Source organism: Ornithorhynchus anatinus, chromosome 7, assembly GCF_004115215.2.
Source record: "Ornithorhynchus anatinus isolate Pmale09 chromosome 7, mOrnAna1.pri.v4, whole genome shotgun sequence".
In the NCBI taxonomy this organism is placed as follows: Eukaryota; Metazoa; Chordata; class Mammalia; order Monotremata; family Ornithorhynchidae; genus Ornithorhynchus; species Ornithorhynchus anatinus.
The window spans coordinates 60,734,048-60,750,050 of NC_041734.1; the positions used below are offsets into that span (position 1 = coordinate 60,734,048).

Sequence of the window (16,003 nt, forward strand, 5' to 3'; positions counted from 1 at the left end):
GAAGAGGATTTAATCCCCATTTTACAGATGAGGTACCTGAGGCACAAAACTTGTTGAGGTCAGGAAACGTGTTTACCAATTCTGTGGTATTGTAGTCTCCCAAGTGCTTGGTACAGGGCTCTGCACACAGTAAATGCTCAGTAAATATCATTGATTAAATGACTTGCCCAGGGTCACACAGCAAACCGTAGCTGCTTTAGAGGGAAGCAGCGTGGCTTACTGGAAAGAGCATGGGGCTGGGTTCTAATCCCAGCTCTGCTATTCAGCTGCTGTGTAACCCTGGGCAAATCAGTTTTCCATGTCCCAGTTCCCTCATCTGCGAAATGGAGATTCAATACCTGCACTCCCTCCTACTTAGAATGTGGTCCCCATGGGGGACCTAATTATCTTGTATATACCCTGCGCTTAGTACAGCGCTTGGCAGTTAATAACCGCTTAATGAATACCGCAGTTAAAGTGGTGAAATTTTTAATCACTGGCCTCTTCACTCTTAAGGACCCAAGGGCAATTAAACCATCTCCTCAGGGTATCTGCTGTCTTCTACCTCAACTACAATGCTTAAACTTCACCAACCCCACTATGATCCTTCAATCCTCCGTCTATCACCTCCACCCTTATTGACCCCCATGCCCAACACTCTCGCCAATTGTTCCAGACATATAACTCCCTCCTCAGGCCCCCCGTCCCCACGCCTCCTCCTTCCCAGCCTGCATTGACCTGGCCACCTACTTTATTAAGAAAATTGACAGTGTCAGGCTTGATCTTCTTAAAATCTTCCTTGCCCCTCCTCAGTCCCTCTCTTCTCCTCCTCCCTCTTCAACACTCCCAACTTTCCCAGCAGTATCTCTAGAGGAGATTTCCTGCCTCATCTCAGAATCCACCCTCTCCACTTGCATGTCCGACCCCATTCATTCACACCTTATTAAAACACTTGTTCCCTCCCTGGTAGCCACCTTCAACCGTTCGCTCTCCACTGGTTTCTTATCCACTGCTTTCAAACATGCCCATGTTCGTCCCATCCTAAAAAAGCCCTCCCTTGACCCCGTGGTTCCCTCCAGTTATGGCCCAATCTTCCTCCTACCATTCCCGTCCAGGTTCCTTGAGCAAATTGTCTACATCTGCTGTCTCACATTCCTCCTCTCCACTTCTCTCCTGTACCCCCTCCAGTCTGACTTCCATCCTCTTCACTCCACAGAAACCTCCCTCTCAGAGGTCACCAATGATCTCTTTGCCAAATCTGAGAGCCTCCACTCCATCCTAATCCTCAGCCCCCTCTCAGCTGCCTTTGACACTCTCGACCACCCCCTTATGCAACCTTGGATTCACTGACACTGTCCTCTCCTGGATCTCCTCTTACCTCTCTGGCACTCATTCTCAGTCTCCTCAGGCTCCTCCTCTGCCTCCCACCCCCTAATTGTGGGGTCCCTCAAGTTCAGTTCTGGATCCCCTTCTATTCTCCATCTACACCCCCTCCTTTGGAGAACTCTTTCTCTCCCATAGCTTCAACTACCACCTCTATGCAAATGATTTCCAAATCTGCATCTTCAGCCCTGAACTCTTTCCCTCTCTGCAGTCTGGTATTTCCTCCTGCCTTCAAGACATCGCTGATTGGATGTCCTCCTGTCACCTCAAGCTTAACATGTCCAAAACAGGATTCCTTATCTTCCCTCCCAGATCTTGTCCTCCTCCTGGCTCTCCCATCGCTGTAGACAGCACCACCGTCCTTCCTGTCTCACAAGTCTGTAACCTTGATGTTATCCTTGACTCCTTTGTCATTCAACCCACGTATTCAATCCATTACTAAATCCTGTCAGTCCCACCCTCACAGTATTGCTGAAATACTTTCCTCTCCATCTAAATAGCTACCATGGTAATAGTCACTTATCCTTTCCCAGCTTGATTACTGTCTCAACCTCCTTGCTGACCTCCCAGCCTCCTGTCTCTCCGCTCTCCAGTCCATACTTCACTCTGCCACCAGGATCATTTTTCTACAGAAACGTTCAAGACATGTTTCCCCACTCCTCAAGAAACTCCAGTGGTTACCCATCTACCTCTGCATCAAACAAAAACTCCTCACCCTTGGCTTTAAAGCATTCAGTCACCTTGCCCCCTCCTACCTCACCTCACTACTCTCTTACTACAACCCAGCTCGCACACTTCGTTCCTCTAATGCTAACCTTCTCAGTGTACCTCGATCTTGTCTCTCTCACCTCCAGCCTCTCGTTCATGTCCTGTCTTTGTCCTGGAACTTCCTCCCTCCCTCAAATCCGACAGACAATTATTCCTGCCCCCCCCCCCCGCCATCTCCCCCGCTTCAAAGTGTTATTGAAGGTACATCTCCAAGAGGCCTTCCCTAACTACTCCCCCCTTTTCCTCTTTTCCCACTCCCCTCTGTGTCACCTTAACTTGCTCCTTTATTCATCCCCTGTTCCAGTTCGGCAGCAATTATAATAATTGTGGTATTTGTTAAGCGCTTACTCTGTGCAAGGCACTGTACTAAGCGCTGGGCTAGATACATATCTGTACTATACAATTATACACATATTTATAATTTATGTTATGTCTCCTCCCTCTAAACTATAAGTATGTTGTGGGCAGGGAATGTGTTGGTTACATTGTACTCTCCCAAGCACTTAGTACAGTGCTGTGCACATAGTATGCGCTCAATAAATACCATTGAATGAATGAATCCAGATCCTCCACCTCCCAGGCCCATGCTCTTTCCACTGGACCACACTGCGTCTGTAATTTAAGTAGATAGTTGTAAATCACTGATACACTTCATTGAGACCTTGGAAGTGAAGAGAAGGGCATCTTGTCAGTAAACTGTCATTGCTTTGAGACTCCCAGTTCCTTTGCCTGTCATCCACCATGCTCCCTAACTTTCTACCATTTCTAAGTTCATTAGCACCTTGCCAAAGAGGCTAGGGCAAATAAAGGGATATGAAATGTGAGCCAATCTATTTTGCTCCTTGTCAACAGCTCTGGACAAAGAAAATGAGGTGAAAAATATTGGCTCAAGTCTGGTTTTGGAAATTATTGGTCAAAGAGAGGTTTTTGGATTATCTGTTATCCATGCCATTTCTGTTCCCCATAGCTTTGGATAGTCAAGAGTTAGCTCGGTTTATAAAGGGAAGGCTTCTTTTTTTGCAGTAGCCTTCAGAGGCTCAGTATCACATCAGTGCAAAGGCCAAGGAAAATTTTTGAGAATGGAAACAGGCCCCTGGAATGTTATTCTTGAGCTTGGCCTAGTTTAAAAAGCTGGTAACACAGTTCCATGGTTTTTCTTCAGAGACTATTTTATTTGAATGCCAAGCAAGTAATAGCTCTCTACAGTCCCTTCCCCTGGATATCATTAGCGAAGCTTCCACCAGTCTGTCGGTTAACTTTCTTTCTAAAGCTGTCTGAGGCCAGCGTGGCAGTTGAACAAATTAGGGGATGGAATCTGGAAGGAAAGAATGAAACAGGCACAGCCCTAGGCTGGCTGTGAGTCAGTGAGAAATAGCTAAAGCATTTTAACCCTGTCTGGGGGAGAAAAGCCTGGTGGTGGATAGCAGACAAAGTTAGGCGATGCCAAGAGCTTAATTCACATCAAGTCCTATACCTTTAAGAGGAAGTCAGCACTTTTATCTCAGCTAATTTTTTAAAAGTAAAGGTGGCAAGGTGCATTAGGAAACTTCTAACAGGATCCATCAATAAGTTTATTCAGTTATCCTCATCTTTAAGAAATGTAAACACTAGATCTGTCAGTCAGTGGTATTTATTGAGCACTTGCTGTGTGCAGAGCACTGTACTAAGCACTTGGGAGAGTAGAAAGCAACAGGGTTGGTAGACATGTTCCTTGCCTGCAACCAGCTGACAGTCTAGAGCAGGGTCTGTGGAGATTTAACAGTTATATTGAGATTATCGTTAAAGCCAAATTCTTTGTAGGCCAGTAGCATCCTGGCAGTGATTCCTGTAGCCCTCACCAGAGTTCTTTCCCCTTGGTGAGGGGTTTTTCCTCTTCTGGCTGTTAACTTCTAGGGGATCTGAGTAACTGTAGGGGTGAGGAGGAGAAGAGGAGCAGTTTTTCTGGGTAGAAATTAAGGAGTAATGGCTTTCACAGAGTAATGGTTTTTATTTGAAAATTGCCTAAGAAGGCACATCAAAGTTTCTGCTTTGTGGCCCACAAAGTTTCTGCTTTGTGGCCCACCTATTTCATGAATGTGTATACTCTTATCAGTCAAGCCATGGTATTTAGTGAGCACTTACTGTGTGCAGAGCCCTGAACTAAGCACCTATGCATTATACAGTGCTCAGGAAAATTCCGGTGGAGGTCACTTGGTAGGGTTTAAATCAGGCTTTTCATTTTGAGCTCTGGGGTCTTTCAGGAGGGTCAGGAATGAGGAAAAAATGGGAGGCAGACACAGAAGCACATGAACGAAGGGCGATGGTCAGACAGCCAGGTGTGTCTGTTGGGCGCTTATTGTGCTGAGCACTACACTAAAGACTTGGGAAGGTATACTATAACAATAAACAGACAAATTCCCTGCCCACAATGAACGGGAAACCCACACGTTTGGAGAGACACTGGGAAAGCAGTCGAGGTTGACAGACTCTGTTCCCTTTTGAATCTGGCACTGGGAGGGCCCAGAGTCTCCACCCAAACTTGATTGTGAAGGCCAGAGGTTTACTTCCCTCTGCCCCAACCCCGAGGCTGAGCTGGACCCTGGGGGCCTATTGCTGGCCTGAGTTTTGGCCCAAGCAGGGCCCAGAGCCTCAATTCCTGGCACAAGGATGGTAACAGCGAGAAAGCCACATCCAGCAGCCTTCTGGGTTACTAGCTTCCCGGCTTGCCTGTGGTTTTAATGGTTTAAAATATAGTTTTCTTTCCCTTCTGTGTCATCTGAGGTGGTGTTTCTAGTAATAACGAGGACTTAAAGGAGAAGGTACAGCTACAACGACAATCCGCTCGCTCTAACCATTCTACCCAGTTTCACCGAAACAAATTTCCAATCTTAAAGTGGGCAGAGAGAGACACACACAAAGCCAGCAGTGCTTTGGGAGGAAGCCCAGATGAAAATATTAGTTATGGGTTCCCTATTAATCATAGAAGTTAGTTACACTATCAAATGACCTTGGTCAGGAATTGACATAACCCTTAAGTTCTGTTTCTGTAATGTCAGGCAAGAAAAGTGTCCAGTCAACGTGTCAGTGGAAAAACTCTTGACTACGAAACCATTTCACGGGTATTTAGGAGTTAATGTATTTAAATGAAACTGCTTCAGGCAGTTCCTTTCCATGTAGTTCACCAGCCTGTCAATCTTGATTGATTTAATGAGGTGACCCAGATTTGGGTCATGTCCTGATGCCAAGATAAGCTAGAAAACACTGAAAAGCAATTAAAGAATTTTCAACATCATTCAAGATGGACAGTGAATTAAAAATCAATGGTATTTATTCAGCATTTGCTGTGTGCAGAGCTCTATACTAAGGGCTTAGGAGATTACACTGTAACAGAGTTGGTAGGCACGTCCTCTGCCCACAAGGAGCTTGCGATCTACGGGGGAGACAGGAATTAAAATAAATTATGGACATGTACGTAAGTGCCTTAGGGTGAAGTACATGAAAGTACCTAAAAAGTACATGAAAGAGAAAAATCCCATATTGTATCCAAAAGGGCAACAAGATAACCCTCGGGTCTTTTTTAAATCAAATATCCAAGATTTATGGTTCTCTTTTACTGGGATCTCCAGTCTACTTTAACCATCTTTATTATATGATACTCTCCCAAATGCTTAGTACAGTGCTCTGTACCCAGTAAGTGCTCAGTAAACGCTATCAAATGATGGATTATATCTAGCAGTTGGTTTCCCTCTTTGTGACGAGACAGCACCAGAAACAGCTTGCTGTCATCATTCCTCTCAATCTAACCTCATCTCTCCCACCTCTGACCCCTTTTCAGGCCCTTCCTCCAGCCTGGAACTTCCACCCTCTTCAAAACTGCCAAACCATGTCGTTTCCCCACCTTCATAACCCTTCAGAAATTACGTCTTTTCCAGGAAGCCTTCCCCAATTCATTTCTTTCTGCCTTCTCCCACCCTCTTCCCCAGATTACAAGTACCCCTTGAGAATTTCTCTATCAGCTACAGCTTCTTGGGTATTTACAACCACCTGGAGCACTTTTGCACAAATTAAGTTACCTGCCTTACCGTTTTAACACTAACTCATACGTAGCCACCTCTCCTTCCTCCTTTTTTTGAAATGGTATCAAGTGCTCAGCATGTAGCAAGCACTGTACTGAGCTCTGGGGAAGGTACACGCTAATCAGGTTCGACACAGTTCATGTCCCATGTTGGGCTCAAAGTCTTAATCCTCATTTTACAGATGAGGCCCAGAGAAGTTAAGTGACTTGCCCAAGGTCAGCCAACAGACGAGTGGCAGAACTGGGATTAGAATCAGGGTCCTCTGACGCCCACGCCTATGCTCTTTCCACCGGGCCGTCTCCTATCTGAACACTTCTTGGTCTTGTTTATAATCCATCTTGTTTATAAGCTCCTCGAGAGTGGCGACTGTCTACTTATTCTGTTGTACTCTCTCAGGGACTTAGCACTGTTCTAAAGATGCAGTAAATTTTCCGTAATATTACCAGTTAATTGATGGTTGTAATAGAGCGAAAGTTAGTGTTTCTGTAGGTGCTAAAAAGGTTTGTCCTCTGGGCCTAAGCCGGATGCAGCTCAGGTAGCCCACAGTTGGAAACCACAGTTCTACAAGCTGTATGTTTTTTTTTCTTAATGGCTTTTGTTAAGGGCTTACTATGTGGCAAGCACTGAATAAGCGCTGGGGTAGGTACGAGTTAATCAGGTTGGACACATCTCCTGTCCCACATGGCGCTCACAGTCTTAATCCCCATTTTACAGATGAGGCAACTGAGGCACAGAGAAGTTAAGTGACATGCCCAAGGTCACACAGCTCACAGCAACTTGCCCAGGTCCTTCTGACTTCCAGACCCATGCTCTGTCCACTAGACTAGAGAAGCAGCTTGGCCTACTGAAAAGAGCACGGGCTTGGGAGTCAGAGGACGTGGGTTCCAATCCTGGCTCTGCCACTTGCCTGCTGTGTGACTTTGGGCAAGCCATTTCACTTCTCTGTGTCCATTCCCTCATCTGCAAAATGGGGATTAAGATGGTGAGTCCCATGTGGGACCACCTGCTTACCTTGTATCTACCCCAGCGCTTAGAACGGTGCTTGGTACATAGTAAGCGCTTAACAAATACCGTAGTAATGATAATAATAGGTCACGCTGCTTCTTCAACTGGTCTGAGATACCCAGTTTGTGGAGCCCTGGAACAGTCCTGGAGGACCCCGAATCATGCTCTTTGATGAGGAAATAATCACTGTGGTGCTTTCAGTGAAGCACCCAGCGCTAGTGTTTATGATGGACTTAACATTGTCTCCATAATTATTCCTTTCGAATGTGGCACATGAAGTTCTTGGTTCAATCTAAACAGCGTCTTTGGGGTTTGTGTTTCCTTTAGGTACGGCCAAAATTGCCACTTCTGAAGATTTTGCAGGCAGCTGGAGCACAAGGTGAAATCTTCACAGTGAAGGAGGTAAACCAGGATGTGTTATACATTAGTCTCTAGACTGTAAACTTGTGGTGGGCAGGGAATGTGCCTATTATATTGTATTCTCCCAAGCGCTTAGAACAGTGCTCTGCACTCAGTAAATGCGATTGATTGACTGACTCTAGGATAGAAACAATCAGATTCAAAAACACACAGATACGTCACCAAAAAACTTAGAAGAATGCCCTACAGTGGGAAATGGGCAAATGGATTTTCTTAAGCTAAAATTGCCCCAGCTCAAAGAATCTATTCTGTTCACACACTTCTTTTTACCACTACAGCTTACTGTACATCCTGACTGCATTTTCAGGATACCAGTCTGAGAAAGAAAGGGCCTTCATGAATTACTCTATTCCTGAGACTGTTGAAGGAAAAGCCCTGTCCACTTTTAAGTTCAAATTGCCCTTTTTTTTTTTTTTAGTTATTATATATTTTCCCTCAAGTTCCTTTGAAACATTTTGTCAGCTAAATGTAAGAATCACCATGAATTTGTTTATCTCAAGATTAAAATGCAAAGTGTGTAGAAGAGGAGAAAAAAATGACACAGTCTCTGATTTACAGGGTTATCTTGCCAGCCAGGAATTAAATGCAGTGGTTTTTCATTATCAAGGTGTCAGATACTCCTGCAGAGCTCTGTGACTTATTTTAAACACATGCATTTAAATAACTTACTTAGGTTCTAAAAGTTTTGGCAGAAACAAAATTGAATACTTAAGAGAAGGTTCAGATTTAAAGCTCTAGTCTGTGGTAGTGCCCTGCCCTTAAAATAGGAAAGACTGGTTCTCTTCCAGTGTCTTGAAGTAATATTGTCAATATCTTTGTCTACATTTATTTCCTCCAGAAGAGCTCATTTTTTGCTAGTCAGGAAGCATTTTTAACTTAATTTGGGGAACTTCATAAACCCTAGGCTTTAAAGCACCCGAAGTTCTAGCTCAAGTCTTTTTTGGAGAATGTAAAGGTAGTAAAATCTTGTCCACCTTGCCAAAGGTCTTTGAGGGAAGGTCCACGTCTACACTCAACACTTTGACATCAGAACTTTATTATAATAGTGCTGTTTAAGTGCTGACTCTGTGCCAAGCACTGTCCTAAACATCAGGGCAGAGACAAAATAATCAGGTCCTACATGGGGCTCACAGTCTAAGAAAGAGGGAGAACAGGTATCGCATCCTCATTTTGTGGATGAGGGAACTGAAGCACAGAGAAATAAAGTGACCTGAGATCACACAGCTGATCAGTCGGGAAGCTGGAATTAGAACCTAGGACACCTGATGCCCGGGCCCGCGCTCCTTCTACTAGGCCACGCTGTTTCTCCAACTTCAGGCCAGATCTGGACCTAAGGCCAGGTGGGTTTTCTTTCCTGGAATGTGACTTTTGGGGTGGTGCCTGTAGCCTCCCTGGGCTTCTTTATCCATCTTTCAGGGGAATTCCTTTTTCTCCTTCTCTCCTGTTGTCTGTCCAGCAGCTATTCACTTGTGAAACCTCCACTGTCATACCAGGGATCCAGTCTAACAGCTGAAGAGGAGACATCTAGAAGCGTCACTTTGTAAGAAGCAAGGAGAGCAGACTCAGGGAAATCCTCAGTGCAGACGTTGAGCATAATTAGATACTTATTGGCATTGTGCTTTAGCTCCGCTAAATAAGTTAAAAGGTGTCTGAGCACAGATGATTTATAGCACCTGCCTTATTCTATTTTTTTGGTTGGGAACTACAACAGAAGGAAAGTTATTACTGATGGGTATCCTAAAAGGGCTAAATTAATAAAGTGTCGTTGCTGCTTGTGCTGTGCTTACTCCCTGGGGAAACCTTTAATTTCTAGTTGATTCACTGCCTATGAATTTAAAATAAACCCACTGGGCAGAGAAGCTTGAGGCTTGGACTTGCGACCAAAGTCATTTAGAATGATTTACCTTTAATTGACTTTTCTGACAAGTATTTGAACACAATCTTGGAAATGTGTATTAAAATGTTGATCAGGTAGGCCAGATTCTACTCTGTGAAGTGAGAGGATGGTACTTCCTATATGTGAGTAGTTCCGTAGATTTCCAATTCCTTAGTTTACTTAAAGGCCAAGCTGAAGCTTCTGGACAGCCACCTTCCAGAGCTGGGTTCATTCCCTTCTGCTTAGTTGAAAACTGGGTTTATTTGCACAGAGGAAGTGCTTTGCAAATATCAGAGTTACAAGAAGTTATATTTTTGCATCATCGAGGCAAATGACTATTAGCAAACTGGGGACAGTGTGGAAGTTTCTAGGCAAAGGTGCTGGCAGCAAAGATTATTTTAGAGTTTTGGTTTTGTTTTTTGATTTTTTTTTTTTGTGTGTGAAACTGAAAGCAAAAAAGCTCAAAGTCCTTACCATCGACTTTAAAGCACCAACGAGCTCTCGCTCCCCATCTCACCTCTCTGATGATTTCCTACTACAACCCAGCCCCCACACACCTACTTATTGTGCCACGATCTTGTCTACCTCACTGCCGATCCTGTGCCCACAACTATCCCTCTGGCCTGAAACTCTCCCCACCTTCAAAGTCTTATTAAAATCACATCTCCAAGTTGTTTTCCCCAACTAAGCCCTCATTTCCCCCGCTCCCTTTCCCTTTCCCATCACCTGTGTACTTGGGTCTGTACCCTTTAAACAGTTATTTTCACCCCACCTTTGGCCCCAGCAACACTTACCTGCGTATCCATAATTTATTTTAATGTCTGTCTTCCCCATAGATGGTAAGCTTCTTGTGGACAGAGAACATGTCTGTCAACTCTTTTGTATTGTACTTGCCCAAGAGCTTACTATTGTGCTCTGCATACAGTAAGTGCTCAATAAATAGCACTGATTGATGGATTGAGTGATTGGGGATGTGGTTCTCAGAAACTCTAACTTGAGCAAAATAGCTCTCACAGTGCAATGCTATGAAAATACCCAGTGCCGCCTTCATGTAAATTGATGATGGTGATGTTGAATTTGCTTATGACCAACATTACTTGTGGAGAAATATGAATGTAAGCTCTTCAGTGATTCTAAAATCACCCTCCCCATAGGCTCTCTCTGTGGTAGAACCCTACATCCGATGGGCTGCAAATCAAATATTGATGATGCTAAATGCAAATTCTATCCCAGCAGATCCATTCCCTCTGTTGGAGTACTGTTCTCTTGATAACATCCAAGTGTTTCTGATTCCACAATCTCATTCATCTACAGGTCATGCATTTTCTGGGTCAATATATAATGGTGAAGCAGCTCTATGATCAGCAGGCCCAACACATGGTGCATTGTGGAGGGGATCTTCTGGGAGAGCTATTGGGACTTCAGAGCTTCTCCGTGAAAGATCCAAGGTAAGTAGAGTCAGAAGGGGTATTTCTTAGTCTTGTGCTGACCCAGTTCACCTTCTTGGCGTGTTGTTAGTACTCGATTGCTGAGGTGTAATCTCTGGCTTTTTAAATAAATGGCATTTGTTAAATGCTTACTAAGTGCTAGGCACAGTTTTAAGCATTGGGGCGGGTACAGGTAATCAGGTTGGACACCGTCCATGTCCCACTTGGGGCTCCCAGTCTTAATCCCCATTTTACAAATGAGGGAACTCAGGCCCAGAGAAGTGAAGTGACTTGCCCACAGTCACCTAGCAGACAAGTGGAGGAGCTGGGATTAGCAGCATGGCTTAATGGGAAGAACACGGATGGGGGATTCAGAGAACATGGGTTCTAATCCTGTCTCTGCCACTTGTCTGCTGTGTGACTTTGGGCAAGCCACTTAATATCTCTGTGCCTCAGTTGCCTCATCTGAAAATGGAGACTAAGACTGTAAGCCCCATGTGGGACAACTTGATTACCTTGTATCTACCCCAGTGCTTAGAACAGTACTTGGCACGTAGTAAGTACTTAACAAATACTATTATTATTATAACCCAAGTGTTTCTGTCTCCCAGATCTGTGCTCTTTCCATTAGACCATGCTGCTGCTTATTCTGCTGGCCAGCTGCAGCTTAGAACAGATTCATTCTCTACTCTTGTCCATTTAAAATCTTCTCCTTTAGAACTATTGTCCTTTGAGTTGCATTTGACTTGATCCAGTTAAATGTGAAAACTCCAGGAAGACTAATCTGATTATACCAGGGCATCATCCTTCCAGGTTGTCTTCAGGTCTTTGATGGAAATGGAAATCATCTGAATTGTTAGAGTATTCCTTGGACTTCCCTAAATAGGAAGTTTAATCGATACTGAGAGGTCTGTCTTTCTGAGCTGCGGTTTCTTCACATGAAGACCACTCCCTGTCCTTTAGGATTGGTGTGAGGACTAATGAGAGACACACCTCTCTTGTCACCTATGGTTTTGAGGAGTCATGCTCAATTTTCTTTCTCCTTTGGCTAGCACGGTGGGGATTTTGGAGTAATCACCATCTTCCATGATTGCAGAAAACTAGCTGTCATCTCAAACCGGCCAAGCCCTCCAACTTGCTCTCCCCAGGAGTAGGATTGCTTTGAGCTTTTCAGTTACTGTAACAGTGGTTCACTAGCATGATGAACTAATGTGTGGACTTAGGATAACTGGAAGCAGCAACAAAGGCTAATGGAAAGACCATGGGACAGGGAATCTGGTGGGGATTTGTTTTGAGGGTGCCTTTTTGTCCTCAGTCATTGCAGGGTTCTTGCCAGGGACGACTATACATTTGACATGGTTTCACTTGCAGAGAAATTGAGGTGTTAGGGCTTTTTTCCTCTGTTAATAATCTTCTTCCCCATCTCCCAACAGCCCTCTTTATGAAATGCTGAGAAAAAACCTGGTCTCTACCACTGTTCCAGGTACGTTGATTGTATTTCATCAGCTTATAGTAGTGTTAAGTGAATTTGGGTAAGTAAGTCTACAGGCAGGATGGAGAATTATGTCTGAAATGAAATGCTGTGTATTGGGTTGAGGGGTGGGATGTTCACCTCTGCTGAAAAGTATAAGGCTGTCCACATTTCAATACCAAGTCTTGCTTGATGGGTCTCTGCTTCCTATGCCCTTCCTCTTTAAATATCACTGACTGGGCATGTCTTGGAATTGGCACCCTTTGGGTTGGGGGAGGGGAAGGACCGAATTCTTGCTGCAGTTGTACAGCTGTCCATCAGTCAGTCGTGGTATGTGCAGAGCACTGTACTCGGAGGTTGGGAAAGTATGATACAATAGAGTTTGCAGACACGATCCCTGCCCACAAGGAACTAGATGAAGGAAAAGTTTCAAACACCTGATAGAAACCCATCGAATGACGCCATCTGTGAGGTTTATTAAACCTGCTCTTTCCACATCCAAACTTATATATGGAGGGTCTGAGCGCCTCTCAGACCGGGGAGCTGAGTAGCTCTACCCAAAGAACCTGAACTCTCTAGAGGACTCCAGTCCAGCATTGCCTGGGCAAGAAATTTAGCCCTGCCTACAGCCAGAGTGAATGCTTGGAAGGCTGACCGTTTCAATAAAAGACTTATCCTCTTGGGGTAATGGACTCAGTATCAGTCAGTCAGGTGGATTTGTTGAGTGCCTATGTGGCTTAGTGGAAAGAGCATGGGCTTGGGAGTCAGAGGACATGGGTTCTAATCTCAACTCTGCCACGTGTTTGCTGTGTGACCTTGGGCAAGCCACTTAACTTCTCTGTGCCTCAGTTACCTCATCTGTAAAACTGGAGATTAAGACTGTGAGCTCCATGTGGAACAACCTGGTTACCTTGTATCTACTCCAGCGCTTAAAACAGTGCTTGGCACATAGTAAACATCATTATTATTATTATTATTATTATTATGGGAAGAGCACTGTACTAAGCACCTGGAAGAGAACAGTATAACAGAGTTGGTAGATATGTTCTCTCTCCACAAGGAGCTTACATCCTAGAGGGTATGGACTCCGTAGTCAAATGATTGGATTTTTATTCCATCATCCCACAGATGAGTCCAGGGGTCCCATTTGGGGTTTTAAAGGGGCATTGACTCACAGCTCAGAATCTCCATGTTTAACTATGAATCTCTGCTCAGCAGGGACTTGCTACTAAAATGGCAGATGGGTGAAAATTCAGTTGCCATGCAATTGGCAGAACTGTGTAAGGGTATGTCCTTGGGCACTAAAGTGCACTGAGGGGAATTTAGTAGACTTGACTACATTGTTCATCTTTGCAACAGGTAATCTGCTCATGTATTAAAGCTCATTCCCTAATTGGACTTCACATCCAAAATACTGTGTTAAAAAAAATCCCAATTCCTTTGCTGTTTCATTTTTTTTTGGCCCTTTCTCTGCAGAAGTTAATGTGTACTGATTAAGTGATATGGGTGTCTCTTGCATCATTCCTTTTTGGGAATTGAACTTGTCCAAGTGCTTTCATACCTGTGTCTCCAGTTTAATTTGCACCTGTATTGTGTGAATGCTCAGTGCTGGTGAGATTTCAGTCAACTTTCTGAATTGGAAAGGCCTGGGAGAGTTCCTCCATTTACCCCGTCTTCCATAATTCTTTCAAGGATTTCAGCTATGCTCTGCTTTTTGCTTTGCTCAGTGAAGAGAATGCTGTTTTATTAGTGAAGCGGATCCTTTAAAATCCCAAATGTGTGTGTGTGGCAATTAAAGGGAACAAGCTTGGCAGACAAGGCTCTTATTTTGTTGCATTGTCTTTTTTTCTTAGTGCTTTAGTTGCTTAGCCCCAGTCATGCCTTTAGATTCTGGCATTACAAGTGCTTGACATTTGGGGCAAACCGTCAAATAATTCTTTCTAGCCTTTTGTCTGCGTCTGTTAATTTGAGCAATTCTTTGAAGAGCAGTAGGGGTCAGAAAAGTTCCCCTTGAGAAAAGGGACCTCCCCCGCCCGCCCCTTGATTCCACAGCTGCTCTCTGTGCATCTGAATCACCTCTACCAACAAAAAGTCAATTAGGACCCCTGCCACTCGCTGATAGGTGTTCTAGACTCGAATGTGCTTTCGACTGTTAACAGAATGGTCTGATCAGTTCCGTTCGCTAAATCTGTATTCTTCCTGTCCTTATCCCTCACTGGATGAGGCCTCCCTGATTTTTTCACCTAAGAGGACCGAAGATCGGCAGTGAGATTGGCTGACTCTTTTGTAATTTGAGTACCGATTTCTGGCAGGCTGAGTGATCCTGGGTTATTAGTTGGGTTTGTAGCTCATTTTTTGTTGTTATTGTTGAGCCCGCTTCTCCCTTTTCCACCATCAAGGAATCCCAAAGTTCCAGACAAATAGATTCCTCTCCCATTTGAGACAGTCCTGGGACGTGGCATCCCATAGGCGGGCGGTATCGACATCCCCTTCTTCCCGTCGGCCTTGAGAATGGCTGGAAGCACTTCCTCTGCTCTCCTGTGCTCACGTCGTGATCGAGTTGGGAAAAGTGAATCAGTTTTGTGAGTCCAGAATCAGACCGCCAGATGATGTTGCCTGTCCTGCATCGATGATAGACTACCATCGCCTTGAGGCTTGTAGAGTTGGCCTGGGTCAGAACACTGGCATTTTGGGCGCTGTTGGTGCGTGACGACGTGAGGCAGACAGAGCAATTGGCGGTTCAGAGGCTGATGAGGTTTCAGTGTCGGCATTTGGAAGAAAACACTTTGGGCGGAGGAGGGAAGTTGTGCCCATTCAGGAGACGTGATTTTCCGACCGCAGACGCACTTTCAAAACGTTGGTTTTTCTTCCCCAGAAGAATCCGGCAGCTGGCCGGGAAACGAGAGAACAATTTCACTTCATTGGAGGATCTCTCTTGCGGGAGGGCAGGGAGGGCGGAGACCTCCAAGTTAACAGAACCCCATTTAGTTAGTGCGGGTATTTACGGAGCACCTACAGAGTGTCAGACGTTGTCCTAAAGCGCTGGGCCAATCCACGATAATGAGATCCGTTTGAACGAAGTTCTTCTTGGCCTTGCTGCCCCATCCACACATCAGAGAACGACGCACCCGTAGCCGTCAAGCGTGACCCTTTCCCCTCCGCCCGGGTGGCCAGCTTCGGCTCCTTTCGTGTGGAGAGAATGGTTATTACCAGGGAAGGTTTGTTTCTTTTGTTTTACTTGCTATCTAGATGCCGCACAGACTCTCGCACAGGAACAGAGCATGGATATTCCCAGCCAAGACCAACTGAAGGTAAAATCACCGCCTGGTGACTTCTTTTGTTGTACAGAGTGGCCCCTTCTCTGTACCTGTGGATCTTGGACTCCCAGAACATTGTCTGGCCACCACTAGCCTGGTTGGCATTTACGCCGCAAGTTCTTGGGAGTCCACCGTCCAAGGACAGAGGGACCCTTCTCTGTTCTGCCCATAACAGAGTTCCATTCTCTGCGTCTTTTTTTGGGATGTAGCACTTCTTGCCTTCACTCCCTCAAGTTGGCACTTTTCTCTGGAGTTTGCATGAGCGTGTGTGTGTGTGTTGGAGTGAGCAAAATGCTTTCCGG

General features: G+C 44.9%; 1 protein-coding gene across 3 annotated transcripts in view; it reads left to right on the top strand.

Annotated features, from left to right (window-relative positions):
• MDM4 (MDM4 regulator of p53) overlaps nucleotides 1–16,003 on the top strand; it is a 45,677-nt gene that overhangs the window by 15,495 nt on the left and 14,179 nt on the right. Inside the window, exons 3-6 of one of the 3 annotated variants that reach the window (XM_029068595.1) lie at nucleotides 7,518–7,592; nucleotides 10,801–10,934; nucleotides 12,347–12,396; nucleotides 15,634–15,695. In XM_029068595.1, the coding sequence (XP_028924428.1) occupies nucleotides 7,518–7,592; nucleotides 10,801–10,934; nucleotides 12,347–12,396; nucleotides 15,634–15,695 (321 nt within the window). Of the gene's footprint in view, nucleotides 1–7,517; nucleotides 7,593–10,800; nucleotides 10,935–12,346; nucleotides 12,397–14,783; nucleotides 15,696–16,003 lie in introns of those variants that run through there. The other 2 variants (XM_029068596.1, XM_029068597.1) reach the window with 2 other exon arrangements.